Source organism: Oxyura jamaicensis, chromosome 3, assembly GCF_011077185.1.
Source record: "Oxyura jamaicensis isolate SHBP4307 breed ruddy duck chromosome 3, BPBGC_Ojam_1.0, whole genome shotgun sequence".
In the NCBI taxonomy this organism is placed as follows: Eukaryota; Metazoa; Chordata; class Aves; order Anseriformes; family Anatidae; genus Oxyura; species Oxyura jamaicensis.
This window is the reverse complement of record NC_048895.1, coordinates 34,961,215-34,987,935: the sequence shown is the minus strand read 5'-3', so window position 1 is coordinate 34,987,935 and position 26,721 is coordinate 34,961,215. Positions and strand designations below refer to the sequence as shown.

Here is a 26,721-nt window from a genome sequence, read left to right as displayed (position 1 = left end):
ATACACGTACTCCTGCTTCAACTGCCATTAGGAAGCTAACGATGCTGCCTATTAGTACAATGGTCCCAATAAACTAACAGTGCAAGATTTACTAAGCAAGTGTTTGACAAGCTCTGTTCTCAAACAGATGAGAGCTTAAGAAACCAGAATTCTACTTATGACAGACCACAGAACTCTGGCTCTTCTCCCTTACCAGTTTCCAGATGGTATTTCGTTGTGGTATTAAGATCACTGCAACTTTTGAAGCGTTTTGTTAATTCTTCGGAGCAGTTAAGGGCTTTGATACAAATTGTTTTTGACTGCATTACTGATTAGTGAATTAGTAGCAATAACAGAAAGCCTTACCCTGCTGGGTCGTAGGTTCAATCGGCTGAGAGGCTGCCTGCAAGACTGGCTCAGAAGCAGAGGAGTCTCCCAGCACAGAGTTTAGAGAGTTCTCAACAGAGGCAGGGGTAGCTGCAGAGGGAGAAGGGAGAACACTAGGCTTGGATGAGGGAGTCGAGGCATTAGGGGAGTTTGGAGAAGGAGAAGCTTGAGGTCCAGAGAGTGACAGAGGTGGAAAGGAAGGCAGCGGTGGGGGAGGAGGTGGCGGAGGTGGAGTTGGACCTGAGGTAGGCGAAGGAACTGGATAAGTCACATTTTCAGAAAGCCCATTGGGAGCTGTGGGAGATGTAGGCATTTGGGTCACTGGATTAGAAGCTGACACTGGGAGGACAGGTCTTGGACCAGTAGCTTTGCCTGGTGGACTGCTTATCATTACTGGAGGTGATGGGGGAAGGGGAGCAAAACTGGGTGCAGACCAAGCAACAGGCTTTGTGTTTGGAGGCAACGTCGCTGGGGCATTCACAGGAGAAGGGGGCCGAGAACTTTTGTTCAGTGGACGAGGAACCGTAGCATAATGGGGAAGAACAGGGTGGAAAGCTGAGCCTAAAGATGTAGCAAAACGTGATGCAGAGTGCCTTAGAGGCGGTGTAGGGGGAGTGGAAGTCGGTGGTGCAGAAGTCACTACAGCATACTCCGATGTGGACTCTGACATTGGTGCTGAGACTGCTTTTGCATATGATGGAGGAGGTGCTGAAGGAGGCTGGCAACTGGAGTATTCAGGAAGTGGAGTGCTATACGGGGAGTTGTCGAAAGATGGAGCTGGACAGAAGATGGAAAGCAGCAGCAAAGGCAGGATAAAAAAAGGAGAAAGAGAAAAAGGGAGCTAATGAAGCAACAAAACCAGCATTCAAACAAAATGTATAAATGTAGACTACAGTTAGTACCAGAGGATTAGGCACAAGTGAAAATACTGTTAGGAAAGTTTTATATATTATCAACAGCTGCTTAAATTTTACCAACCATTTTTGTGCCAACATTTGAATTTACAAATATGTTCTAGGATAAGTTTTCTCAAATCCCATCTGTAAGATGGTTAGATACAGGGTTGATTAATCAGTCTTATCAGCTTTTATCTTCTTGTTTTGTTGCAAATTGCAAGCAAGTGTAGTGATCTTAACATTTCGAACAAATTTTATTAGTAGAATTGTTAACACAGGCAGCATGTAAATATTATCTCTCTTCCCTAGAATAAGCTCCATCACAAACTTCAGCGTAGTTGGAATAAATCTACCAATAAAATTGTCTTTTCTAAAGTGACTAGTTTGTTACATAGCATACTCTGACTTTTACCACAAGATGACTTCTTATTTAAATTGAGTTTGTTACTAAAGGACAAAGTGCTTGATTAATGTTCCATTACATTAGCTAAGGAAAAAAGCTTCTAGTCATCACTGGACACACTTCTAAAGGCAGTGTATTATCTTACCTACAAATTCATATAATACTTTTCACTGTAATTTACTATGATCATAAGTGAAGCAAAGTTCATACTGAAAGGCATTTCTCACACTATTACTTCACCTTATTTAGATACATACCCTCTACGTAAACATACTCAAGCTACTTTTGTCAAATTATCTGATGAGAATACATCTTGTTTAATACAGCAAACAACAACAAAATATTTAGAAATTTTAACTCATCATACTTCAACCAATGCTGGAGGTGCCCAATACGATTTAAGTTCTTCATGCAATCAGGAAGTAAAGCAATGGAGCAAACAAATATTTTTACATGTTCTATTTCATGGTTAGTGGAAAATTATGACAGGAAAGTCATCTTGGACTTCTTGCCATAAGAAGGAAAGCAATTCCACCAAACAAGTTACACACTGACTGCTCTTGCACAGCTATACTCACTGCCCTTGTTTGCCACCTCCTACAGTATTACCTGAACACAGAGTCTGGTACTTGCACACACGCAGATTTGAAATTCTTACCAGCATTTGAAATTCTTCTCTCTCTTTCCCATTCCAGTTGTTCCCTTTCCAACTGCTCTTGCCGTTCTCTTTCTTGCCTTTCCCGTTCAAGTCGTTCAAGTCTTTCTCGATCCTGCCTCTCCTTTTCCTGTCTCTCCCTTTCCAGGCGCTCTTGCCGTTCCCTTTCTTGCCGTTCTCGCTCCAGCTGTTCCTGTTCTAGGCGCTCTCTTTCGAGTCTCTCCCTTTCTAGTCTTTCTCTCTCCAGTCTCTCCCGCTCCATTCGTTCACGGTCCAGCCTCTCTCGTTCCAGCTCTTTCTGCCTTTGTTGCTCTTGCAACTGTCTACAATCATGGAAAAAAAAAAGAAAAGACTAAGCTGCGAAGTTAAAACCAAGAATATCAAATAACTGTTAGAGGACAAAAAGATAAAACAATGAACAGCCTTTCAACTGTGAGAACAAAAACACAGCATTTGCACCTACATAAAATTCTGAACTGTAAACATTATTTTTTGGAGCTGGATAACAGGTGTATTATATTTACAGTAAAAAGACTCATATACCCAGTTGCACAATATTAAATTGGTTAGGAGGAGAGACAGCTTTCAAGAGGTAGGAATAGAAAGCTATTGCTGATAATTCACTCACCGATGCAATCTTTTGAGTTTGGGATATGGAGTTACATTTGTTCTTTGCGTGGTATTTTATACTTGAGGCAGTGAATAAAAGAACAATGAAATGGCAATATCACAAATCCCCATCAAAAAACACACATTAGATCTTTCACATAAACTAGTCAGCTAGTATTTATCCAAATTTTACAGAAGCAAGTGCATACTTTATACATGCCTCTCCACCTGCTGACTACACACACCGTACTCTCAACAAAACAGGAGTTGGGAAAACTGAAGAAAAACTTCAGGGGAAAACTAGACATGATCATAAAAAAAAGCATGGTGCAGCAGACATGGAAACCCTGCTGGGAGCTGGCAGGGTTTCCAGCCGTTAGGAGTCATTGTGAAGGAAAGCAGAGTGGAGGAAGATGTGGAGAGGAAGAAATCAAGTAGATGACCATGCAAAGGAAACAGAACTTCCTAGGGGCAAGAAGTTGGGTGTGTTTGTTGTTATTCTTGTTCTTTAAGAATTTGTTGGCACTAAGTTGACTGAAAGAAAGGAGTTTCTCACAAAAAAAATAATAGCAGGGAAAGCTATACATAACAGTATTTTGGTTTTGTTTTTCTTTTTAATATATATTTTCTCTGTTTTTTAACAGTCAGATAAGATGCATGATTCTAGTCAGCTAAAATACAGCTTTTTGATTTTCAAAGCTTTTTTTTTTTTCAATCTTTTGGGAGGTTCACTACTAAAAGAAGAATTAGGTACATCCTCCTCAAGGCTGTGGCTGCTATGTTCCTACCAGTATCTATCACTGAAAAAACGTCAGTTATCATCTGTTTATTTTTTAACCATTGCATTTAAAAATAAAAACTTGTATATTAAGCTCACAAACTTTTCTGCTGCACTTCAGACGCAAGCTGAAGATAGCTTCTCAACAAATATGAAACTCAGCCAGCTTTTAAATATAAAAGCAAAAGAGACCTAAATTTTGACACCTTAATGCATTAGATATATTTTCTATAGACTGCTTTTATTTAGAAAGGTCATTGGTAATTCTACATTATACACCTAGTTTTACATGTGCCTGAAAGCAAAGGGAACTTCAGCTAGTTCACTCCTATTCATGCTTAGGTTATACTTGCAGAAATAGAAATGCCAGCCTATGCACTAGAATTATTCAAATCCACCCTATTTCATACCAGTATTCTTTAAAAAATAAAAAGAAATCCCACGCTGAAATGTTGTCAATTTGTTAAATTCCTAAAGGCAATTAAGCCCCAGTTATGTACAGCAGAAGGACTCTTCCTTACTGAAAACATTACCCAACATCCTCAGAAGCTGCAAAATAGTTCTGCTTCTGCATCAGTTCTTCTGCCTGCTACTGTTCTCACATAAAACAAAGTTGTAGGAGCAGTAACTAAGAAATTAGAGCTACAACTCATTTCATTAAATGCTTGATTTTTAGCATTTCAAGTCCACCAAAAGGTCTTTTAATTGACTGATACATTTTTGGAACCAGGAGAGGATTTCTGCAAAACATTAAGAGAATATAACATAATCCACAGAAATTTAAGCTTCAAAAATGTTTTTGGCATTACATTTTTACTTGCTGTCTCATACAAATCTAGTTTTCCTGTGTACTCTCCTTCCCTCTGATAAAAATGTGTCATTAGATGAAAGTGGGGTTTTCCTCATGTCTAATTTCAACTCAATCATCTTAGGCTCTTTTTTTGTGCAGATGTTTGTATCTAAAGGGTTATTCAGAGCAGGAGTCAGCGCTTACTCTAAAACAGCTGTGCTAGTTTGATTTTCTTTTAATTCATCCAGCAGAAATCAGCATATTTTATGTAGGAAGCTACACATTGTTAATCTTAAAACTAAAATGTAGATAAGGCACTAAGTTGTAAACATTTCAAGCTATATTCAGTTTATGAATCTAGAACGTATCAGTTCACTGAGTTTAACAACACATCAAGCAACTGCAAGATACTTTATCATATATGTATTTTTAAAACAGAAATAGAACCTTGATATAGGTCACTTCTCCCAGAAGTGAAACGTTACAAAGGCAGTTCTGTGATAAGCCATACCAAGAACTCTGCCATTTCATATTTTCATAAGCAACCTGGAAAAGAAACAGTGAAGTGCCCCAGACTAAGTTCCTTAATATTATTACTTTTTTTTAGGATAGCAAGGATGATGACTAATTGTGAAGAAGTACAGGTGGATCTTCTAATTCCAAGTAACCAGGCAATAAAACTGGCAAATAAAACAACTGGGATACAGCTGATGTGATGTAGGGGGAAGGGAAGAATTCTGCTAATTCACATGTAAAATGCTGGATTGACTAAATGCTGGAATATGACTCAAGAGTGAGGGTTCTTTAAAAATATCCATTCAAGGGTTCAATTCAAAAACATCAGCTAGACCCTTGACGTTAAGAAAGGACTACGGAACAGCACAGAAAATACTATCCTGCTTATTAAATTCATTGGTTAATCTGCATCTGTGTTCATATATCTCAGAAGGCAGGGAAAACAGCAGAACTGAAAAGGTTCAAAGAGCGGCAACATTATGATGAAATGTAGTAAAGAGGTTTCACGCAAGAAAAAAATAAATAAGCTGGAATTCTGCATTCTGGAAAAGACAACTGTAGCTCTAAAACCTTGAACAATGAGGACATCCTAATACAACATCTAGGAGGAAAGATTCAACTCAACTAATAAAAATTGCAAAGGCTCAAGAAAAAAGAGCACCTTTGCACAGCAGGCAGATGAGATGTGGAACTCCTTGTCAGAGTGATTCAAGGAAGAAACCCCACCACAAGAAAAAAGATACTTAACAGTGTTTAGAAAACAGAAATTTTGTCAGGCATAAAGGCTGTGGAACCAAAAATGCCCAGAGGATAGCAGAGCAGCAGGGGGAAGTATTCAGGACATTTAACCTGTCTGAGTAATTAAGCTCAATGGATGTTTGCTTTGGCTCAGCAGGGGGGACTTTTTGTTAGCTTTATTTCAAGTTTTTCTAACTATTGAGAGAGGTATGTGCATCACGTATGTATTGATTAGTTCTAATATGCGTGAACACATTAAGAACTCATTTTGCTTATTAAAACCAGGATAAATGTTTGCATTGAACTCCATGGCTTTGTTTAGTTATCATTTGTTAATGTAATTTTAAAATTGTCAGAGAACAAAACATATTATGCAAAAGCATTAGGAGATTAAGAAGGATCATTACACACCAATTTAAGCATTTCAGAAATGTCAAGGATTTGGTACATCTAAAACACAGGAATATTCATGAACATTGTGAAAGCAGTATGTGAATATTCTTCAGCCATAGAAAGTACACTATCTAGCACCCAGGGCAACTTTTTAGGACCCAAGGGAACAGCTTGAAACTGCAACAGGTCAATTCAGGCTGGGCATCAGGAACAGGTTCTGCACCCAGAGGGTGGTCGGGCACTGGAACAGGCTCCGCAGGGCAGTGGTCACAGCACTGAGCCTGCCAGAGTACAAGAAGCATTTGGACAACGCTCTCAGACACAGGGTCTGATATTTTGGGTGGTCCTTTGGGACCCACGAGTTGGACTCGATCCTCATGGGTCCCTTCCAACTTGGATATTCTATGATTTAGACACATAAAAATATGTCCCAGCATGCTAATTTATAGTGAAATGTGTATTATAGATTCATAGAATTATTAAGGTTGGAAAAGACCTCCAAGATCATATGGTCCAACCATCACCCTACCACCAATGTCACCCACTAAACCATGTCCCTAAGCACCACGTCCAGCCTTTCCTCGAACACCCCCAGGGATGGTGATGCCACCACTTCTCTGGGCAACCCGTTCCAGTGCCTGACTGCTCTTTTGAGAAGAAACGTCTCCACATTTCCAACCTGAACCTCCCCTGGGACAACTTGATGCCATTCCCCCCAGTCCTAATCACTAGTTATCTAAAATTGTGAATTACTATAATCTAACAGCTGAGGTACATTAACAACTGTTATCACTGGACAGCACATCGGCCATATGCAATGTGGGTACTTTTACACTGGTTCAGATACTAACAATCAATTTCAGAATTTCAGAAATAGCTACCAGCTGTATCATGCATCCTAGTCATGAAACTATCTCTTTTTGGATCTTAGTTTCACACCAAAACCACCTTAGGCTTCACTATCTTCACTCTGGAGATGCTGGTTTGATTTTTTTCTTTGTTTCTTTTTGTGTGTGTTCTTCTTTGTGTTATTATGTTTTTATGTTTTCATTTATTGTTTTAAAAATTCCAACAGCTTTAATGTTAAAGCAAGTTATTTTCTCTTTTTCTTGCCCCTACACTTTTGTCCAGCTAAGGACAGTCAGAGGATTAAGGAAAACTCATAGTTATAACACTAACTTGTGACTTTGAACTCCATCAGCATTAATTCTTCCTGTCCTTTGATCAGCTAAGGATCAGAAGCATGACTACAGTCTTGAAATATCACAAGGTTAAAAATGCAACAAGCAATGTACTCGCTATTGCATCGCTGCTGAAAAAAATCCGCAACTGTCCAAATGATCAGTATTACTGGAAGTTATCAGAATCTTGAATGAAAACAGCAAAACAACATTGCAAAGCCTACCCAGGTACACACAAAGCCTTCCTAGTTCGTACTGAATCAGATCATAAAAGGGAGTAACATCTCAGAAGCAGTGCTACTATCTCAGCTCTTGATGTTAAACAAAATGACCGAGATCACTTTCTAGCATACCTTTAGCAAGTTACAGCTGAACAGGTAACAGATTATCACACAAGGCAACTAGAAAATTATTCCAAATTAATATTAATCTAATACCTTGAGATCTGTATTTCTGACAATAAAAAATAGGTTGTCTTAGCTTGTGTGATACTGTGATCCATAGGCCCCTTCACTAAAGATATCAATATAGACAAACAAAAGAATTGAAGCCTCCAGTCAATTCTCTTAAAAGATGACCACTACCACATGAGTAGAAGGGAAGACAAAGATCTCAACTATAGCAAGAAACTTCACATTTGCTGGTGAAACAATATGCTGTGTCAAAACAGACTTAATGGCTATAGAGAGACCATCCTTTTCTGGAACTTCTCACTTTTCACCTTGATCACCTGTAGAAGCGTTACTGAAGTGTCTCCATTTGTGCAAAGACTTGTTTAGGCAAACTGATGCCTAAAAATTAAACAAATCTCATCCTGTCAAAAAAAAAAAAAAAAAAAAACAAACAAACAAAAAAAACACACAGAACTGTTGTCACATGGGCATCAAGAGGAGAAAACCTATATTAGCAAGTTCATTGCTAAAACAGTTGGTGAAAGCACATAGATGTCTGTCCTGACAGGTCACCTTGTTTCCTCAGACGGAAGTTCTTCCTGTACATTCATATAAATCTTCAAGATGCTAACAGTGGCGTATGTTCACCTTGGCTGTGAGATCAGGCCATTAACAGTCTTCCTAAAAAGATGACAAAACTGTGCCAAGACAACAACATATCAACCTAAATAACAGAATTCATCCACAAACCCTAAGGATTTGTCATGAAGCCAGATACGTTAAAACCCAGAAGTATTTCCATGAACAGTAAAGACCGAAGCATCATTGTATCACATCCAAATTCAACAGGCAAGACAAAGCCTGCAGGAAAAAAATATATTGAGGAACAGACCTGACTGAAGTAATTGCTGCAATGAGCAAAAAGGCCAGTCGCATGTAGATAATACCTAGTATTTGACAGCTATTACTCATAATTTATGACCACATCAATCTCATATTCTGTTCTTTCTTTGCCGAATAACTTGGTGTCAAAGGGCATCAAATCACTGAGGAAGATGAAGAGGAATACTACCCCTGTTTTAGCTGCTTAGAGTTATGACAACAGCAGCAATGAAAATACGGATGCAGAAAAAATCATTAGTAAGAGGAATGTATTGAAGACACCAAAAACCATCACGTGATTCACCAAAACTTCAAATTAAGCTTCATGGCCATTAAACTTCAGGTACACTTACTGATTTTAAAAGTTGCATTGTCATGTCAGGGCACGCACTATGAGAAAAGGTCAGTAGCATTCCAGTCCTGCAGTCCTAGTATGCCTGTGCTTTCAGGATTCCTCTGAGCTCTTGCTCCAGCCCCTCTAACCATGCCTCAGTATATGGAGCAACATACAAAAGACAGCAATATTTGGAGTTTTATTGTAAAATGCTGAAAACCCAAGCATGTGGGCATAGATACCATTATCTAATCCAACAGTCACTACCTACCAGAATACATCTCACACGATCCTCTCCTCCCACCACTGAGTCACTGCAACAAACAGAGCAGCTGGCTGCAAGCAGGCAACATGAGGCTTAGCTGTGAGCTGGAGGCTGCTAGCACCACACGCAGGGATGACCCTCAGCTGCTGAGGCCTTTCGTAGTCTACCCAAGAGTGGCTACCTAGTTAATAGACATCAATTTAACTAGATACTGTCAACCCAATTTTATCACTGTTACAACTATTTACAGAAAGAAATCAAATAGTGAGTGTTTTAACAAGTCACTTATTCTTAACATAGCTACTAGTTTAATCCTCTAATCTTCTCTTGCCTAAATCCGGAAAGGAAAAAGGTGTACCTCCCATGGCCCTTCAAATTTTCAGCAACTTACAATAAAGTCTGAATATTAACTTTAAGCTTGCTCTTCCATCTTCAATATTTAGCAATTTATTCTTCATTGTAAAATTCAGTAATTGCCACATAACTCTCTCCCCTGTATGGTCAAGAAAGCCCACTGAATATGTGTATCAATTCTTACATGCTAATGTTTACATATCATGGATGACCATGCCCACAAATTTCATAATTTGACATGATTTACACTTTTTTCTTTGTAATAGATTGCATATTTCCAAATACAGGCAGTCTCCACTGAGACAAGTCAGCGATCAAGGTTAAACCTCTTCCCAACTTCCTAAGCTCTCAGCTGCATCAACTTAACTTTACCGCATCTAAACTGAACTCTTGCTATATGCTCTCACTGATAAAACTCTTACCAAGTTAGCTTTAAAGCAAAAAAAAAAAAAAAATAAAAAAAAAATAAAAAAAAAAAATAAAAAAAAATTGTTACATGGTCTGGACAACTTCTACCTAAGCATACTGCATATTGTTTCAGAGAAACCCTGACTAGAGCTAGTCAAGATAAAACAAGCAAGAAACAGACACTTAGATGATCCACAGCATTTGGCTATTCAATAAAAGTAAGCGATTTACAAAACAAGTTTAAGTACATGCTCTGGAACTGACAATTATTCCCAGTTTCAACAGTAGCAGATGGCTGATTCCTAGAAGTACTCACCTTTCATTACTGTTTCAATCTTTTTTCTTTGAAGTTTGCATCCAAGAACATTTTATAGCTTTGCATTAAACTAAGTGTAAAGGCATTTTAATTGTATAATTATATCATGATTTTGAAACACTAATTAAATCTAGATGTCGCTATAGCTATTCCCCAGATGTTGATCACCATTGCATACAAAAATTCTCAACTGTCAATTTAATTTCCCTGTATGCTAGTATTAAAATAACCCAAATACTAGTATTTGGTACACAGGTGGCTTCCCTCCCTAGAAGAAGGAATGGAAATAAGGGAATAAGAAAAAAGTAATGTTTAATCAGTTAAGCAAAAACTGGTTACTAACCACCACAACAGAGACATGAAGATGCAACTACAAGCCAAAAGGTCATTAGAAACAGGATTTCCAATAGAGAAAGGGGTCTAATTTATGCTCTTTGTTTATATAATAGGTAAACAATTAAATAGATCTAAGGTTTGATCAAACATAACACTTCTTTCAGACACCACATTGCAGGAAATAAGTGCACGTCCAATTTTAGCAAAAATCTTAGAATCTTAGTAGTAGAAAAATCTACTTTCATTGGCAAATCCTCTCAGTGGTATTGTCATTAGTACAATCAGAATAGAATTAGTTTCAGGAAAGGGAACCACAATAACTAAAAACCTGGAAAAACATAGACCTAGTCTCAATTTCATGTTTTGCACTTAAAAAAAAACAAAACAGAATTGAACAAGATTTTGCATAAAGAGTAAGATTTCAAAGAGACATTTTAATGTAATCGTCAAAACCATCCTTACAGCAACATACATATTCAATCGCAGTGATTAAGGCAGTAATTTTGCCAATGCAGTTAAAAGACTGCTTAATGCAAGAGATCTCTTCTCGGTCTGCTAAACAAGTCAATGTTGTCCAACATCTATAGCTATTCAGTACTGTAACCAGCCTGCACCCATTACCTCTACATAAAATCAGTAAAAATTTCTGAAGGCTAACCTTGACAGAACTAAGGGAAACTTTACTGTGAATGGGAACAAACTGAATAATAATTAAATATATATATATATGAAATGACAGGCACTAAAAAGTCATTATTATACCAGAACTCTGTTTTCCAGAAACTTTGAGTGCAAGAAAAATGAAGTCTTTAGGGTGTGATAAACAATGCTGATGGGTCTTTTTGTTTCAATCTCCTTTCTCTTCCTCCCTGCTATGCAATGCATAGGTTAGAAAGATCCAAATAGCCTCAGGCTGTCCCATGAAACCACCTCAGCAAGCTCAACTTACAAACTAAACTATACTGTTATAACTTCAGATGGCTGGAAAGCCTTAGCTTATGCATTTCGGGAAAAAAAAAACAAAAAACAAAAAAAAAAACACCCAACTTTAATTCCACCTAGATCATGTCTCTGGAATGCAAACTTAACATAGACTTTATAATGGCAGTACTCTACTGATTATTTATAACTTAAAGCAAAAAGCTAACTACTATATCTTATTCACATGCCTATCTCAGATTATAACCATTCATAATCTAATCAATTTGTATGCCTTTCAAGAAATACTACTTCCTCAAAATAAACTGTCAAATAGATTAAACGACTTTTAAAAGCAGAGAAATGAAGTAGCATATCTGGCTACTAACTAGGGAAAGGTCATGGGTTATACAAAAAACAGCAGAAGCCAGTCTATCAGGGACAAAATGTGATGAGCATAAACTTTCCTTCCCTTATAATTACATTAGTACTAATATAACTAGATTACTATTAATTATAGGATGCACTTTTTTCCTTTCAGTATTTCCAAGTGTTTTTAAAAATCAGGAATCAGAAACTACGTCTTTTTAAAAAACTCAGCAATTATATATGAAATAAATACTAATTTACCAAAAAATATAAATCCTTTTAAGGTTAAATAAATAAAGTTTAGCAAAACCTCAGCAAAAATACTCTTAGGCTATCAAAAGGCATAAAGGAACACATTTTACAAAGGATAAAAAACCATTAACCTTGTCAGTCTCCAAACTTCTACTATCCACTGCTAATAAGCCTCCCATAAGACGTTATAAAAACAAAGCCATATCAGTACTCCTTTCTAGTAGAGTCACACACCAAGTTCTCTTTGTTTAATAGTATCGATCCAATCTATGATATAATCTAAAACTGTAAGCAAACATCAAGTATTTAATAATGACAGAAAATACAAGTATTCTGGTACTGAGTTTTGAGAACCTCTAACATTTTTGATTACTTACGACAGAAATCGGTCAACTTTTGGTCCATTGCGTCCCTGAAAGACAACAGGTGGCTTGTATACCTTCATTATTCCTTCTAATCTATACACTTGCTCTTTCTGGTGTTCTTGGACTCTTTATTTATGAAGCAGTGATGACTTTGAAGTTATTTATAAATATTAACTCAATAAATTCCTCAGTATCATATTAGATACCAACTCTCTGACTCATATTCCTGACAATATATTTACCATGGCTGGAAGAGAAGGTAAATTTATATTCATGACTAGCACAGAGGCATGCTATGAACTAATAATATATTTTAAAATGCTAAGTAACTCTGAAGTTATTAACAAACACCTATGTCAAGTGAAGTTGCTCACCTCCTAATAACCAGTAGAATTTCTATACGTTGCCTAACACTGACAAAATGAAAAATATCTCCTGTGAAAGTAGAAACCCTTCACTTTTGAGGACCCCAAATCAAAGCCAAGTGTTTTTAAGGTTATTATTGATGTATTTAAATTAGAGCAAGTTAAGGGAAGTTAGTTATCTTTAAATACTCCCATAGTTATTTATATAGGGAAAGCACGCACCCTATATTAAGGTTTTTTAAAATAAAGTAATTAATTTATCAATTCATCAAATTAAACTATTTCAGCGACCACCTAATCTGTAATCTCGGCCTCATAAAAACCTCAGTGTTTTACATTGCATATCTGGTCCTAATGGCTTTATAAACTGTTATTCAATGCACAGTAAATAATGCAAACATTCATGTGCAGCCAAATAAAGTAAAATTACTACTTTAGCACTTTTATTCAAAACAAAGCATCTAAACGCTTTCTAAAATGGAAAAAACGTTGAACAAAAAAAAGAGACTTCTGTTGATAATAATTGAAATAATTCTTCTATTCACTGTTTCCACAAGATTGTTGAACAATGGTTACAGAAGCAAAGGAAAGCATCAGATCACTTGAAGATATCTTTAATATGCTATGCTTCACTGGTCACTCCTGTGGCAAGATGTTTGTGAGGCAATATGTCTATTAGTACCTATGCTTCAAGCCATGTAAGTCTGAAATTCGCCCTACTTCAAGCAAAGCGTTGGACCAGATGACCTCCACAGGATCCCATTACCAGCTTCACTTTTTATCTAAACAGATTTTTGTCTGTGGACTTAGAATCACTTAAATTGTATTTTCGTAAACTCCATTACAGAAGAGTTGGTCAAACAGTGCTGAATTCAGGTACATTTAATGGGAGACCACAGCACTTAAAAGACAGCTATTACTAAGCCACATCTTAAACAGAAACCCTCACCCCAACAGACACATATTTCACAAGCAATAGACTCCACAAAGCCTACATTTCTCTTGAAATCACAACTCCATGTTCCCTTCTACACAGTAACATTTATTCACTCCCTTCTGCACTACCTCATCTTACTACTTCCTACAGAACTTAATTCTGCCCACACCATCTTTACTGAGACTGGAAATGTCACTTACAGATCTGCTAAAAGTAAGGCATACATAAACCTCTTTCTTCCCAGCTATTTACTGCTGTCTATGCTATGGTAGTAAGGCTATTGCTATTACAGTCTGGAAGCTTTGAACTTATGCACTAAGTGTCTTTAAGCTCTAGAGCACACAAGCTGTAACCTAGAACTTAGAGTTGACTGAACTGTGCTATAACTACATGCTTACAGTAATACATATAGACCGCAGAATCGTTTGTGAAATGGTTTAACAAAATTGTATGTTTGTCTTTGACTTGATGACACAACAATGTTTTTTCCACAATGTGGCTATCAACATGAGTAAATACTGGAATGCCACTTCCCTATCCTTTTTCTTAAGAAAAATAAAAATCAAAAACAGGACCAGACTTCAAAGAGGACATTAAATTAGATGAAAACAAACAAGTAGAGCACACCGGTCAAATGAGAAGTGAAACCATAAGAATGCATCTAATAATACAGCCTTCTTGCATAAAGTTTCGAGAGACTTTCAGGGCTCTTAACATTGGGCAGCATTTCTTTCTGGAGACATCCATCTACAAGGCTTCTCTAAGAGCATTTCAGCATTATAAATTTCAGTTAATACGATTTTCTGAAGGAACAGAAGGGGAATTTAAAAAACATGACTGTGGAACAGAAAAAAGCTAATCAAAACAACATCTATAATCTGTCAAGAATAAAAAGTGACATAAAAAAAAAAGATCTTTATCATGACAGCAGGTTTAGAAGTAAACACATGAAACACAGATTTGTAATGGATTTCTTGATACTCAATTTTGAACAAAGTAAATTTCAGATAGTGATCCCTGCTCACATTAAACAAGTGTTGTACATTCTAGGAAGAAGACAAGCATGACCAATTTTAACGTCAATACTTTGTAACGTGTGTAGCTAACTAATCAAATACATAATATGAATCATTTACAAATTCGCAATCTGTTTCTGCTCACCTCTACATAAAGAAGCAAAATTAAGAATATTAAATAGAAATATCTTCAGTGCCATTGCCAGTTAGATCCAGCATGTTAATTTATTTTTTTTCAGTTACTACTGAAAACTATTATGTGTAGTTACAGTGTCAAACTGGGTGACTTCCTATTTATTCAAGGACCCTATTCCCTGCATCTGTACTGCACATGACCTAAACTGCTCCCAACATCCTGTCTGGAAGGGAACAGCTAATCTCCTGGGAGTATCTTGATGGTAAAATAATTCAGGATTGCTTCACAGGCAGTACGGTTAAGACAGCCCAAGGTCTGTTTTCAGTCAGCCCAGTCCGATACCACTAAACTAGAAGACTTTGCCTTTTCACATACCCTAATCCCAGACACTTCACATACGGCACTAACCCATATTGCAATGGAATAAAAATCATAGAATATCCTGAGTTGGAAGGGACACATAAGGATCATGTGATCCAAAAAGCAGGACTAGGGCAGCTAGGAAGTTTTTTCCCAGAACTCAGCCATATGATTGATGCATACTAATTATTAAAATGAACTGTGGAAAAAAATAAACATGTTAAAAATGCTACAAGGGACAGGATCCAGTGGCCTCTAGTTGAACAGATAACAGCTACACTAGGAGGAGTGCCAACTGGCCAAAGGAACAGTCTCCCTGAGGGCAGCACAGCTATAACTAATACTGCTATAGCTGAAAATTAAACTACTAAAGGTTCTGTAAGTTTATAAACTGGAAGCAGAAAATGAAGATTGTGGGGTGGGGTATTTTTGTTTCTCTTTTTTTAGTAATGAACTAAGATAGTAGAAAGGGGAACAAGCTATCCCATACAATATTTTGTTATAGTGCATCCGCATCCAGTAAGAAAAATTGACATTCCACTAGATGACTTATTTTCTATTTCCAAAGGTTAAAAGTTCCTTCCTTGCTTACTGATTTCTTCCTTATAAACACGTCTCAAGAACTGGAGCTCCAACAGTCACTGGAAAAGTAATTAGTCTGGCTGAAAATGACAGCAGTGAAGTCTTCCATTTCCAATTTGAGTGACAGAAGAATTTCCAATTCTTTCATGACAAACCAGTAAGAGCAATCCTTGCAATCTCTGAATGGGTGGAGATTAAGAAGAAGGAACCAAGCTACAAAGTTTTTACACAGCAAAGCTGCATTATTGAAAATTGCAACCATATAAATGCTGCCCTAGTGTAACAGTGTAATTTTAAGTCCTTGACATTTACTTCCTCATCATCAGTGATGAGTTACTAAATTCTTTAATTGAACAATTTGTTCTCTTACAGTACCATACCTTCTCTGTATGTCTAATTCTTCTTGTGACGGACCATTCTGTACTTGAGGGGGAAGCTGTGAATTCTGTCGAGGCAACGTAGGACCTAAAAGTGAAGACAGATCATTCATTATTTGGATTTCTTCCTTGGGGGTGGGGTGTGGGGGGTGAGCACAAAAAATCAAGGAAAAAGGACAGCCAGCACATGACGTAGGATTTGTCTGCTTCTGTTTCTTAAGCCAAACAAGCTCAACAACATGATACAGCAAATAAAAGCTGCAACAAATGTTACCTGACATATCTGCAGAATGGCTTTAATTCACATGGATGGAAGTTTCACAGAAATGCAAAATAAATTTTATATATATGTGATAGGACTTAACAAAAGCTTTGAAAAGCACCCCAAGTCTCTATTTTCTTAAAACAATGGACAAATATTCTTGGAGGAACAGAAAAGGCTCAAAAAATTAAAAGCACTCACCTAAATAGAACACTGGTAATTAAAAAGAAAAAAGAAAGAACAGGAGAAAAAACATCAGAACTTTACCACAAAATTGAGAGAAGGAAAAAGTAAGTATGTTTCTACAAATCACACCAAAATTTACTCAAGATTTTAGTTTGTCAACTTGAAGCACTTCGTTTTTGCATAGGCAAGTATTGCGTCCAAAGGAACAGAGGCATGCAGCAAATGTACAAACTGTGCATTCTGATAAACGCAAGAAATGTAAAAGAGAAAGACATCATTCATCTGTGACTTTTTGCTGATGATCAATTCTGTATTATGAATCTTTCAGAACTGTGTATTAGATCTGTGCTTTAAAAGCAAATAGGTTTGCATTCCTCACGAATCTCTTTACAGCACGAAACTAATTAAAAAGTACCAACAGAAGCAAAGGATAGAGAAATTTGAAACTGCGTACAGTACACAACTAATGTATTTTGTCTGTAAAAATGGTCAGTAAATCAGGAAATTATTTAGACGATAGCTATACTTAAGATTATGGAATTCAGAATCAAAGACAGAATTAGGAACGATCAACATTTATCCTGCTCTGAGTAGGTCTCAAAACAGAACAGAAACTTCTCCCAGGATTCCACCAAAGTAGTTAGAGTGGGGAAGCTGTAATGAGATCTCATCCATCTCAAATGTCAAGATGTTGAAGTTGTTTGCCATCTGAACTTGTGAAAGTCATCCAAAACATGAAGAGACCATGTTTGATATATTGAGACTTCAAGAACAGTTAGTTGATCTGCATCAGATTCAGCAAGTAAGTGCCCTCTTTGAAGGCTACACAAAAAGATTCATGTACTCAAAACAGCACAGTATTGTCTTCACTGTGGTCATAAAGAAAACAAATTCTGAAAATGGTAAAGTTGTTTACAATCTACTCTATAGTTAAAACATAATGCAAATTTACTTATAAAAGACAGAAGCAGAAAGTATTACAGAGGTTGTCTTTCTTAGTTCTTTTTAGCAATCATTAGGTCTTCATGTTTAAGTGTATGATGATGCAATGGATGTACTATTTTGCTTGGAGTATCTCCAAGAGCTATCCACAGATGTCAATTTATGTTATTTTTAATGCAAAACACCTAACTGCAGTGATAATTAATAAAGTTATCAATAAAATCAAAACAACTGTCATATTGCTCATCTGGAAAACTTTGTGGCTTTATAACTTCTGACATTACAAGTCCCTCCTCCCTCATCTCCTCCTTGTGACAGGCGTTAGGCTTTTATGCCCATTAAGCTACGACTGCAGCTCCCAGGCAGCCAGGGAAGCAGCCTGTGCATTTGCTGCCTGCACCATGCTGCAGCCTTTCACAGACTTATGGAATAAGGCACCACCCAGGGGCAGCTTCATAAAGATGCTAGATACCATTACAGCTTGCTACACCTAATGTATTTCCTTCCCTAAGATCTGTCATTTCTCAGTACAAGTCACAATGATCTAAGCATTAAAAATAAACAAGCAAAAAACAAAAATATAAAAAGCATCTTTTGATCATACTGTTATCCCTAGCTTCATGCCCAGTGCACCTAGCCAATAAGCACAGAGAGCTGGAACAGACATGAAGGTCTTTTAATTCATTCTGCACAATCAGGTGTTTAGCAAGCTTCTGCAAAGCACGCACAAGTCTGACTTGAAGTACTGTTATTTATACACAGCCAACTTGTAAAACTATCTCCCTTGCTACTTCTGCTCGGTTTCTCTAGCTTGCCTAGCTTACCTCCTACTGAGCATGTGTTACAGAGGTCCAGCGGGGGGGGACCTCAACCGATTCCCCTGTTTTCATACCCTTCCACCTAATGACCCTTAATGAGTACCATGAGGGTACCGTGGGTCACTCTGAAACGTTCCTTCAGCCACTTCCTTATTCTTGTTTTCATCCCTTACCTCCTTTGGTTTTGTTAGCTCAACACTACAGCTCAGGACTACAACACTATGGCCACTTACCAACTGCAACTATTTGGTACTGAAATGCAGAATAAATTAAAACTTGGAACCTCCACCCACTTAATCTTTTGTATTTAACTGGTCTTCTTGGACAGGGTATTATTAGATGTCCAACATGCTGCAGTGGCTGAGTTTGTACTGTCACTGTGCAGCCTTTCTGCTGGTGCTCCCTCCCCGGTCCTTCTTTTGCTATCACCATTGGAAACAAATCATCTTGCTATTTGTCCTGACTGTTCATCCACTGCTTATGGAAGACTGAGATGGGAAAGAAGGGAAATGAAGTGGCACAGACCAGTTGTTGTCATTTGATTTTGTTATTCTCCAAACAGAATTTCATAGTAAAACCTGTTCTCATAACCTCCAACTTTTCACTCTGTCAAAAAAACCATTCTCCATTAGCCTTGCAGAATGTGACATGGGAAGCTGACTTTCTCCAGTAAGCTATGGTGCTTTTTAACATCTGTACATGCAAGAAAGCTGAATGCAATCACCTGCAAAGCAACCTGACACAGTTGGGCTTAGTACTTATATATATATATATATATATATATATATATATATATATATATATATTTTTTTACCAGGAAGAAATGCAACCTTAGTAGACCAAAGGCTTTCAAGAAAGAAATGGTGAGCTACCAAGCCATTAGGAATGTTCACCAAGGAAATCCCCTCTGTAAAAACATACTGAAGTAACCACCACGCTGATGGACAGTGGCAAGTTAGAGGTACATACCCAAGGGGAAAGGTATCTTTTACACTATAAAATTAATTTACTCCAGGAAGTCACGACCACCACTTCCTTGCTAAACCAAGACTGTCCAGACAGGGGGACAGGTGCTATAAACAAACAAGCAGGAGCTAGGTAATAAAAAGCTTTCTGAGATGTTTCTGAACACTTCAAGATACATTAGCAATATCAAGCACCCAGAGAAATATTCACAGATCCTGCCTGGACAAAAAGTCTGTTCCATCTACAGAATCGCTTTATCTTCAAAGACCAGTACAAGCCAAGTAGAAGACAAGGCTGAATCATCTATTCATTTCATGTTTTAAGGAAAATCTAACATCTTTCTTTTTCTAAAGAAAGTACAGATGGTGCAGTTTGTGGTGTACTTTGACAGAGGATATCGTTTCATATACTAATTTGTTCAGCAGTAGTTCATTTTAAAGGTTTTCTGCTTTTCAGCTTATTCTCACGTTTGCATCACCCTTCCTCTACAACACTTGGGGCAACTATCCAGTGAGATGGACTGAAAATCCAATGTATTAAAAATCCTAGGAGGGAAAGCCTGCAAGGATTGTTTTCACCAGCTAAGTCAGGACCTGATCTGGTTCTTCCCACAGCCATGGAGACAGCTATGCTGACATAGCTCAAAGAATGACACCCAGCTGCTGGGGACTGCTTGAGCCAAACTGAGCATCCCCTTTTTAAACCACAACCAGTGTTGTAGTTTATCGAGCTCCTTAACTTCCTTTTCACCTCAAATTGACTTCTTACCTCTACGTCCATTCAAGAGCTGAATTTATTAATTCCAGTTGCACAACACTATGAAAGTATAGTTGGCAAGTTGACAATAGAAACACATGTTTTTCTCAGTGCCTTTCCATTTTTTTCCCCTGGTGTTTGCAAATATATTGTCTGCTTTGGAGTTTCACCCGAAACTCTCCACCCCACTTTTTTTAGTATCACTTGTCTGATGTTAGCACTGTTGACAAAGCACCAGAAAATATTGCATTCCTACCCTAAGAAAAAACAGGGTATTTACTGTTCAAGACAGAAGCAATAGCAAAGTATGAATGACTTTTCAAAGGACAAATGAAATGAAAGCAGACAGCAAGTTAATTTGTACAGGCATATGCTATAAAGACAAATATCGCATAACAGTGAAAACCTTTTCTAAAGATGATAAAGGACAATTTGAGCACACTTACTAAGCAAGGAGAACAACCCAGGCAAAAGTTTAAAGCCAGAGTTAAAAGATGTATTTCTGTTGTGGAATACAAGAACTTCTTTTTAATAAACCAAATGATGTATTTTAATAAATGCTTGAAGATTTTTCTAAGTGAATGGAATGCAGACTTTTTCAGAAATCGATACTTGGAAGTAACAGGAAAAGTGATCATGGGGAAATGACCTCTTTCACTTTACTTCCTTCTCCTCCTATTCAGAGCCTGTCCTATTGTAGAGCATTACAGAACAAAATTTAGGGAAAGGTGCTAACTAGTGTTTAGCAAAAGTAAAGTGGCATCTAGACCTGGATTTGTATTATGGATTTATATGCAAGGCTACAATAGTTAAACGCTAGGGCATTAATAAGCAACAAAACTACTCTAGTACTTCTATTCAAGCTAATTACCTTCGAGTTAAGACTTCCCATTGCTTCAAATATCTGCCTCTTCATATGTGACTCCCACTTTATAAGTGCTTTCAGATGAATTAATTGACTAATTTTGATTTATTTTAGCAAATGGTGATTATGTTACTTTTCCTGTACATAAATTAATGCTTTTCATTTCACTTCACTGGTACTTTTAGCTGCAAAAGAAAATAAAACGGGGCCAAGGATAACAAAAACATTCAATAAAACATATTTGAATTTGAGTACAGATAAGCTCTCTATTGAAGGGAGAAGAGCCTCCTATCAACGCCAGCAGAGCCTTGGAAACAAGGCTGTTGGGTGTTACGCTTGGCTTGGGAACAAGCTTGCTTGGTGGCCTTAAGCAAGCTTGTGGCTTCCCTCTTTTATGTTTGGGGAGACGGAGACAAAGCTTCTAGAATAGAGTACTAAGGTCACTCCAACAAACTTCTTTTTTTAAAAAAGTGATCTTAAAGTATCAAAGGTTAAATATATCAGCACCATCAGTAAGGTATTGATTAATTGTTTCCCCAGTTCTGTAAAAGTTTCTTTAAGTAGCAATGTTATAGGTGGTAACTGTCAATTTTTGATAAATATCAAAAAATTGATCCTTTATAACAAAGTTAAATTCCCACAATTATGTTCATGAATGTATGACAACACCCAGATTACAAAAGACGTCAAATATAACATAGCTACAACTTCTACATGTAATATTTAAGACAACAATGTGAACACTCCCTTCTTGACACTCCCTGATGTTTATTTTTTTTTAAAAAAAAAAAACTTTATTCACAAAACTAATATAGTTCTATCTATGGCTGCTGCCCTGCAGTTAAGACCAACTATCAAATTTTAATGACATTCTTTTTGGTTGCCCACCCAAACTTTAATACTTTCATTTGATATAACACTAATCCTCAAGAATCACAAAAATCATCAAAAATACCACAAAGGCAATACTTAAAGGTGAGCATAACCCTGAAAACTTAGCAATTTCTCCTCCACTTCTCAATACCCCAGCTGAAATTAATGATGCTCTAGATGATCTTACATGCAATTGAAATGGAAGTGTTTTCTCCAATAAACAGTTCAAACTTCTTTTAGATCAGTATTTTGGCCAATAAATCAAAATTAGCTATTATAGAAACTAGTAACTACAAAAAAATATTTAATCAATCCCACGCTGAAAGCAAAAAGAAAAAATTACTATTTTATATTATTTTATTTACTATTTATTTACTATTTTTTTATTTTTTATTTTTATTTTTATTTACTATTTTTTTATTTACTATTATTAATTTACTATTTTATATTATTTTTTTTATTTTATAAAATTTACTACTAGATATATTCTTCTACTTCTGACAACCCAGGTAATAACAACACATCACATTACTACCATTCTGACAAGCAGTGCTGACAGCCTGTTCCAGAAGGCTGCCAGAGTACAGGTACAGCATAATTACTTCACTGCAGCAAAATCATTTTTCTCTTGAAACAAGTTTTAGCATGATGTGAAACAACAGTGTGAGAAACATTCTGAGCTCTTTTCCCCCCTCTTCCTTACTCCTCCCCATGAATTTCTCATATCAGCCTTCTATAGTCTCTGTGCATATTCCAATTAGGCAACTGCAGTTTTCATTCCAGTTTGCATTTTCCAAAGATACTAAATTATTCAGCCTATAAGTAGGTACATTCCCTTATAAGGGGGGATTTAATGAATTATCTTCACTGTAAGAGAAAGGATCACAGATCAGTGTATTTCCAAAGCTATGGATAAAGCATGCATCTTTTCTCCATAAAGGTTTGGTTATTTAATAATTGAATAACTTAACTTCTAGGGTTAGCAATGATTTTAAAGAAATGTAACCTCAATTTTGTTTTAAATGTTAGACCAGCAAAATACAAAGACTGAGGGTGGAACTATATTTCTTTTTCTTCCTCCTGATTTTCCTATGAATTAAAGCATCTCCTAAAGCAATATAAGAACAGTTTCATTGAAGCCATTCCTATCCCGGTCTTTGTATCAGAACGTCCCCAAATCATTTAAAATCGTAACAAAGAACAAATTAACTGTTAAATATTCATACAAAAAAAAAAAAAAAAAAAAAACATAATGAATGTAAGATGCATTGAGTTGTATAAGAAAGAATCAAAATAGGATTATTTACAGTTACATCTTTCAAACATCCTTTCATCTTCTGCAAACAAACAACCCAAAGTACCACCTCAAATGTAAATTACACACATCAGTCTTGTACTTGTTTTCTTTTTCTCTTAGCAAGGCCTTTTTTGGACTGAAGACCGATGCCCCACAAAATCATACCACTTCCCAGTGAACTGGAAGGTACTTTTTGCATCAAATCTCACTATGATAAGTAACTGGAAAAGTCATTCATCACACTCCCTCAGCAACTGGAAAAAGGGAAATATCACTCACATTTTTTTTTTTTTAAAGGAAGTAAAAAGGAGGACCCAGGAAACTACAGACTGGTGAGTCTCACCTCTGTGCCTGGCAAGATCACCAAACAGATCCTCCTGGAAGCAATGTCAAGGCACATGCAGGATGAGGAGGTCATTTAGGACAGCCAGCATGGCTTCACCAAGGTCAAATTGTGCCTGACCAATCTGATGGCCTTCTGTGATGGTGTGACTGCATCAGTCAACAAGGGAAGACTGACTGACTTCTATAACGCCTTTGACACAGTCCCACATGACATCCTTATCTCTAAAGTTGTAGAGTTACAAGTTTGAAGGGTGGATAAAAAAATTGGCTGGACAGCCATACTCAGAGAGTTGAGGTCATTGGCTCTATGTCCAGGTAGAGGAAAGTGACAAGTGGTATCCCTCAGGGGTTCCATCTTGGCACCAGTGCTCTTTAATATCTTTAGCAATAACATAGACAATAGGATTGAGTAAACCCTCAGCAAGTTTACACCAACAGCAAGATGACACCAACCTGTGTGGTGCAGCTGATACAACAGAAGGAAGGGATGCCATTCAAAGGGACCTGGACAAACTTGAGAATTAGGCCCATGTGAACCTAATAAGGTTCAACAAGTCCAAGTGCAAGATGCTTCATCTGGCTCGGGCCAATTCCGGAGATGAGTACAGACTGGGAGAAGAAATTGAGAGGGGCCCAGCAGAAGGACTTGGAGGTTCTGGTGGACAAAAAGCTCAACATGAGCCAGCTGTGAGTGCTTGCAACCCAGAAGGCCAACTGTATACTGGGCTGCATCAACAGAGGAGTGGGCAGAGGTCAAGGGATACGACTGTCCCTCTCTACTCCACCCTTCTGAGGCTCCACTTGGAGAACTGCATCCAGGTCTAGGACCCCCAGCACAAGAAGGATGTGGAGCTGTTAGAGCAGGTGCAGAGGAAGGCCACAAAGATGATCAGAGGGCTGGAGCACCTCTCCTATGAAGAAAGGCTGAGAGCTAGGGGTGTTCAACCTGAAGAAGAGAAGGCTCCTGACTGCAGCCTTTCAATACTTAAAGGGCGTTTACAGAAAAGACAGAGAACAACTTCTTCCACTGGCAGATAGTGATAGGATATAGGGAAATGGTTTTAAACTAGGGAAATGGTTTTAAACTAAGAGAGGAGAGATGTAGGTTAGATATTAAGAGGAAATTCTTCACTCAGAGGGTGGTGAGGCACTGGAACAGGTTGCTCAGAGAAGCTGTGGATACTCCATCCCTGAAGATGTTCAAGGCCAGGTTGGATAGGGACCCAAGCAACCTGATCTAGTGGGTGGCATCCCTGCCCCTAGCAAGGGGGTTGGAACTAGGTAATCTTTAAGGTCCCTTCCAATGAAAGCTGCTCTATGATTCTGTGATACATCTTCCTTCTTCCCATCTCCCAAAGCATGATTTCCTTATTCACCCTTATTCCTTCAAAAGACTAATGAATTTTCTCAGACATCGGAGAATTTTCTCACTCATCTCCTTTCCTTTCATTGTGGCTTTTTTCTCATTCCAGAGCCACTTTGGTTGCAACACTGAGCTCTATTTAATTCAGATATGAAAATTTTTGTAATGCGAAGAATTGTAAAAGCCAGAAATCCTCTTCAAATGATCTCTTGAACTGCTGACACATATTAGGCATTTGATTAAGATAGAGTAATTTTGCAGTAACTGCCTCAGACAATTATTTAATGAAATGAAGTCTTTCAAAATTCTCCCGGGTATCAGCCAAAGAAAGGCTGTTTCATTTTTTGTTTCCCACAGCATTCTCTTGAAGAAACCAGCTGCTCATGGCTTAGACTGGTGTATGCTTCACTGGGTTAAAAACTGGCTGGATTACCAGGCCCAAAGAGTTGTGGTGAATGGAGTTAAATCCAGTTGGACGCTGGTCACTAGTGGAGTCCCCTAGGGCTCAGTACTGGGGCCAGTTCTCTTTAGTATCTTTGTCAGTGATCTGGATGAGGGGATCGAGTGCACCCTCAGCAAGTTTGCAGATGACACCAAGTTAGGTGCGTGTGTCAATCTGCTCGAGGGTAGGAAGGCTCTGCAAGAGGATCTGGAGAGGCTGGACCGATGGGCTGAGGGCAACTGTATGAAGTTCAACAAGGCCAAGTGCTGGGTCCTGCACCTGGGGCACAACAACCCCAAACAGCGCTACAGGCTGGGAGATGTGTGGTTAGAAAGCTGCCTGGCAGAGAAGGACCTCGGAGTATTGGTTGACAGTCAGCTGAATATGAGCCAGCAGTGTGCTCAGGTGGCCAAGGAGGCCAACAGCATCCTGACTTGTATAAGAAACAGTGGGGCCAGCAGGGCTAGGGAAGTGATTGTCCCCCTGCACTCGGCTCTGGTGAGGCCACACCTCGAGTACTGCGTTCAGTTTTGGGCCCCTCGCTACAAGAAAGGCATGGAGGTGCTCAAGCAAGTCCAGAGAAGGGCAACAAAGCTGGTGAGGGGTCTGGAGAACAAATCTTACAAGGAGCAGCTGAGGGAACTGGGGTTGTTCAGCCTGGAGAAGAGGAGGCTCAGGGATGACCCTATCACACTCTACAGGTACCTTAAAGGAGGCTGTAGCGAGGTGGGGTTGGTCTATTCTCCCACGTGCCCAGTGACAGGACAAGGGGGAGTAGGCTAAAGTTGCACCAAGGGAGGTTTAGGTTGGATATGAGGAAGAACTTCTTTACCAAAAGGGGTGTTAGGCATTGGAATGGGCTGCCCAGGGAAGTGGTCAAGTCACCACCCCTGGAGGTCTTTAAAAGACATTTAGATGTAGAGCTGAGTGACATGGTTTGGTGGAGGACATGTGTTAGGTCAGAGGTTGGATTGGGTGACCTTTGAGGTCTCTTCCAACCTAGATGATTCTGTGATTTTGAGAACATTTCCTAAAAGGTATGTGGCATGCGTTTGTAGCTTTAGTAGCCTACCTTAAAATTCCAGGCTAACGTACACTCCTGCATATTGTCTTTCTTTTCTGGTGTGCAGGTAGCCTATGGTCTGCTCAACTAACCAGAAGAATAGGGTCTGGTTGCATACCTGCTAGTTAATACAACCATTCAAAGCCGAACTGAGTGAAAACCCACTGACTTTTGTGTTTATTTAAATAACCAGAGTTCAAGCTTAACAGTAAATACAAGTATCACATGTTCAGTACTGTAGAACAAGGAGAGAA

The 26,721-nt window shown here is 38.0% G+C and overlaps 1 protein-coding gene across 11 annotated transcripts in view; it reads right to left on the bottom strand.

Moving 5' to 3' along the window:
* ENAH (ENAH actin regulator) overlaps window positions 1–26,721 on the bottom strand; it is a 97,005-nt gene that overhangs the window by 20,001 nt on the left and 50,283 nt on the right. For 2 of the 11 annotated variants that reach the window (XM_035320331.1, XM_035320334.1), the window contains exons 4-7: window positions 16,753–16,764; window positions 16,293–16,377; window positions 2,324–2,643; window positions 346–1,143 (exon numbers count right to left, since the gene is read on the bottom strand). In XM_035320331.1, the coding sequence (XP_035176222.1) occupies window positions 346–1,143; window positions 2,324–2,643; window positions 16,293–16,377; window positions 16,753–16,764 (1,215 nt within the window). Of the gene's footprint in view, window positions 1–345; window positions 1,144–2,323; window positions 2,644–12,528; window positions 12,668–16,292; window positions 16,378–16,752; window positions 16,765–26,721 lie in introns of those variants that run through there. The other 9 variants (XM_035320337.1, XM_035320339.1, XM_035320333.1 and 6 more) reach the window with 6 other exon arrangements.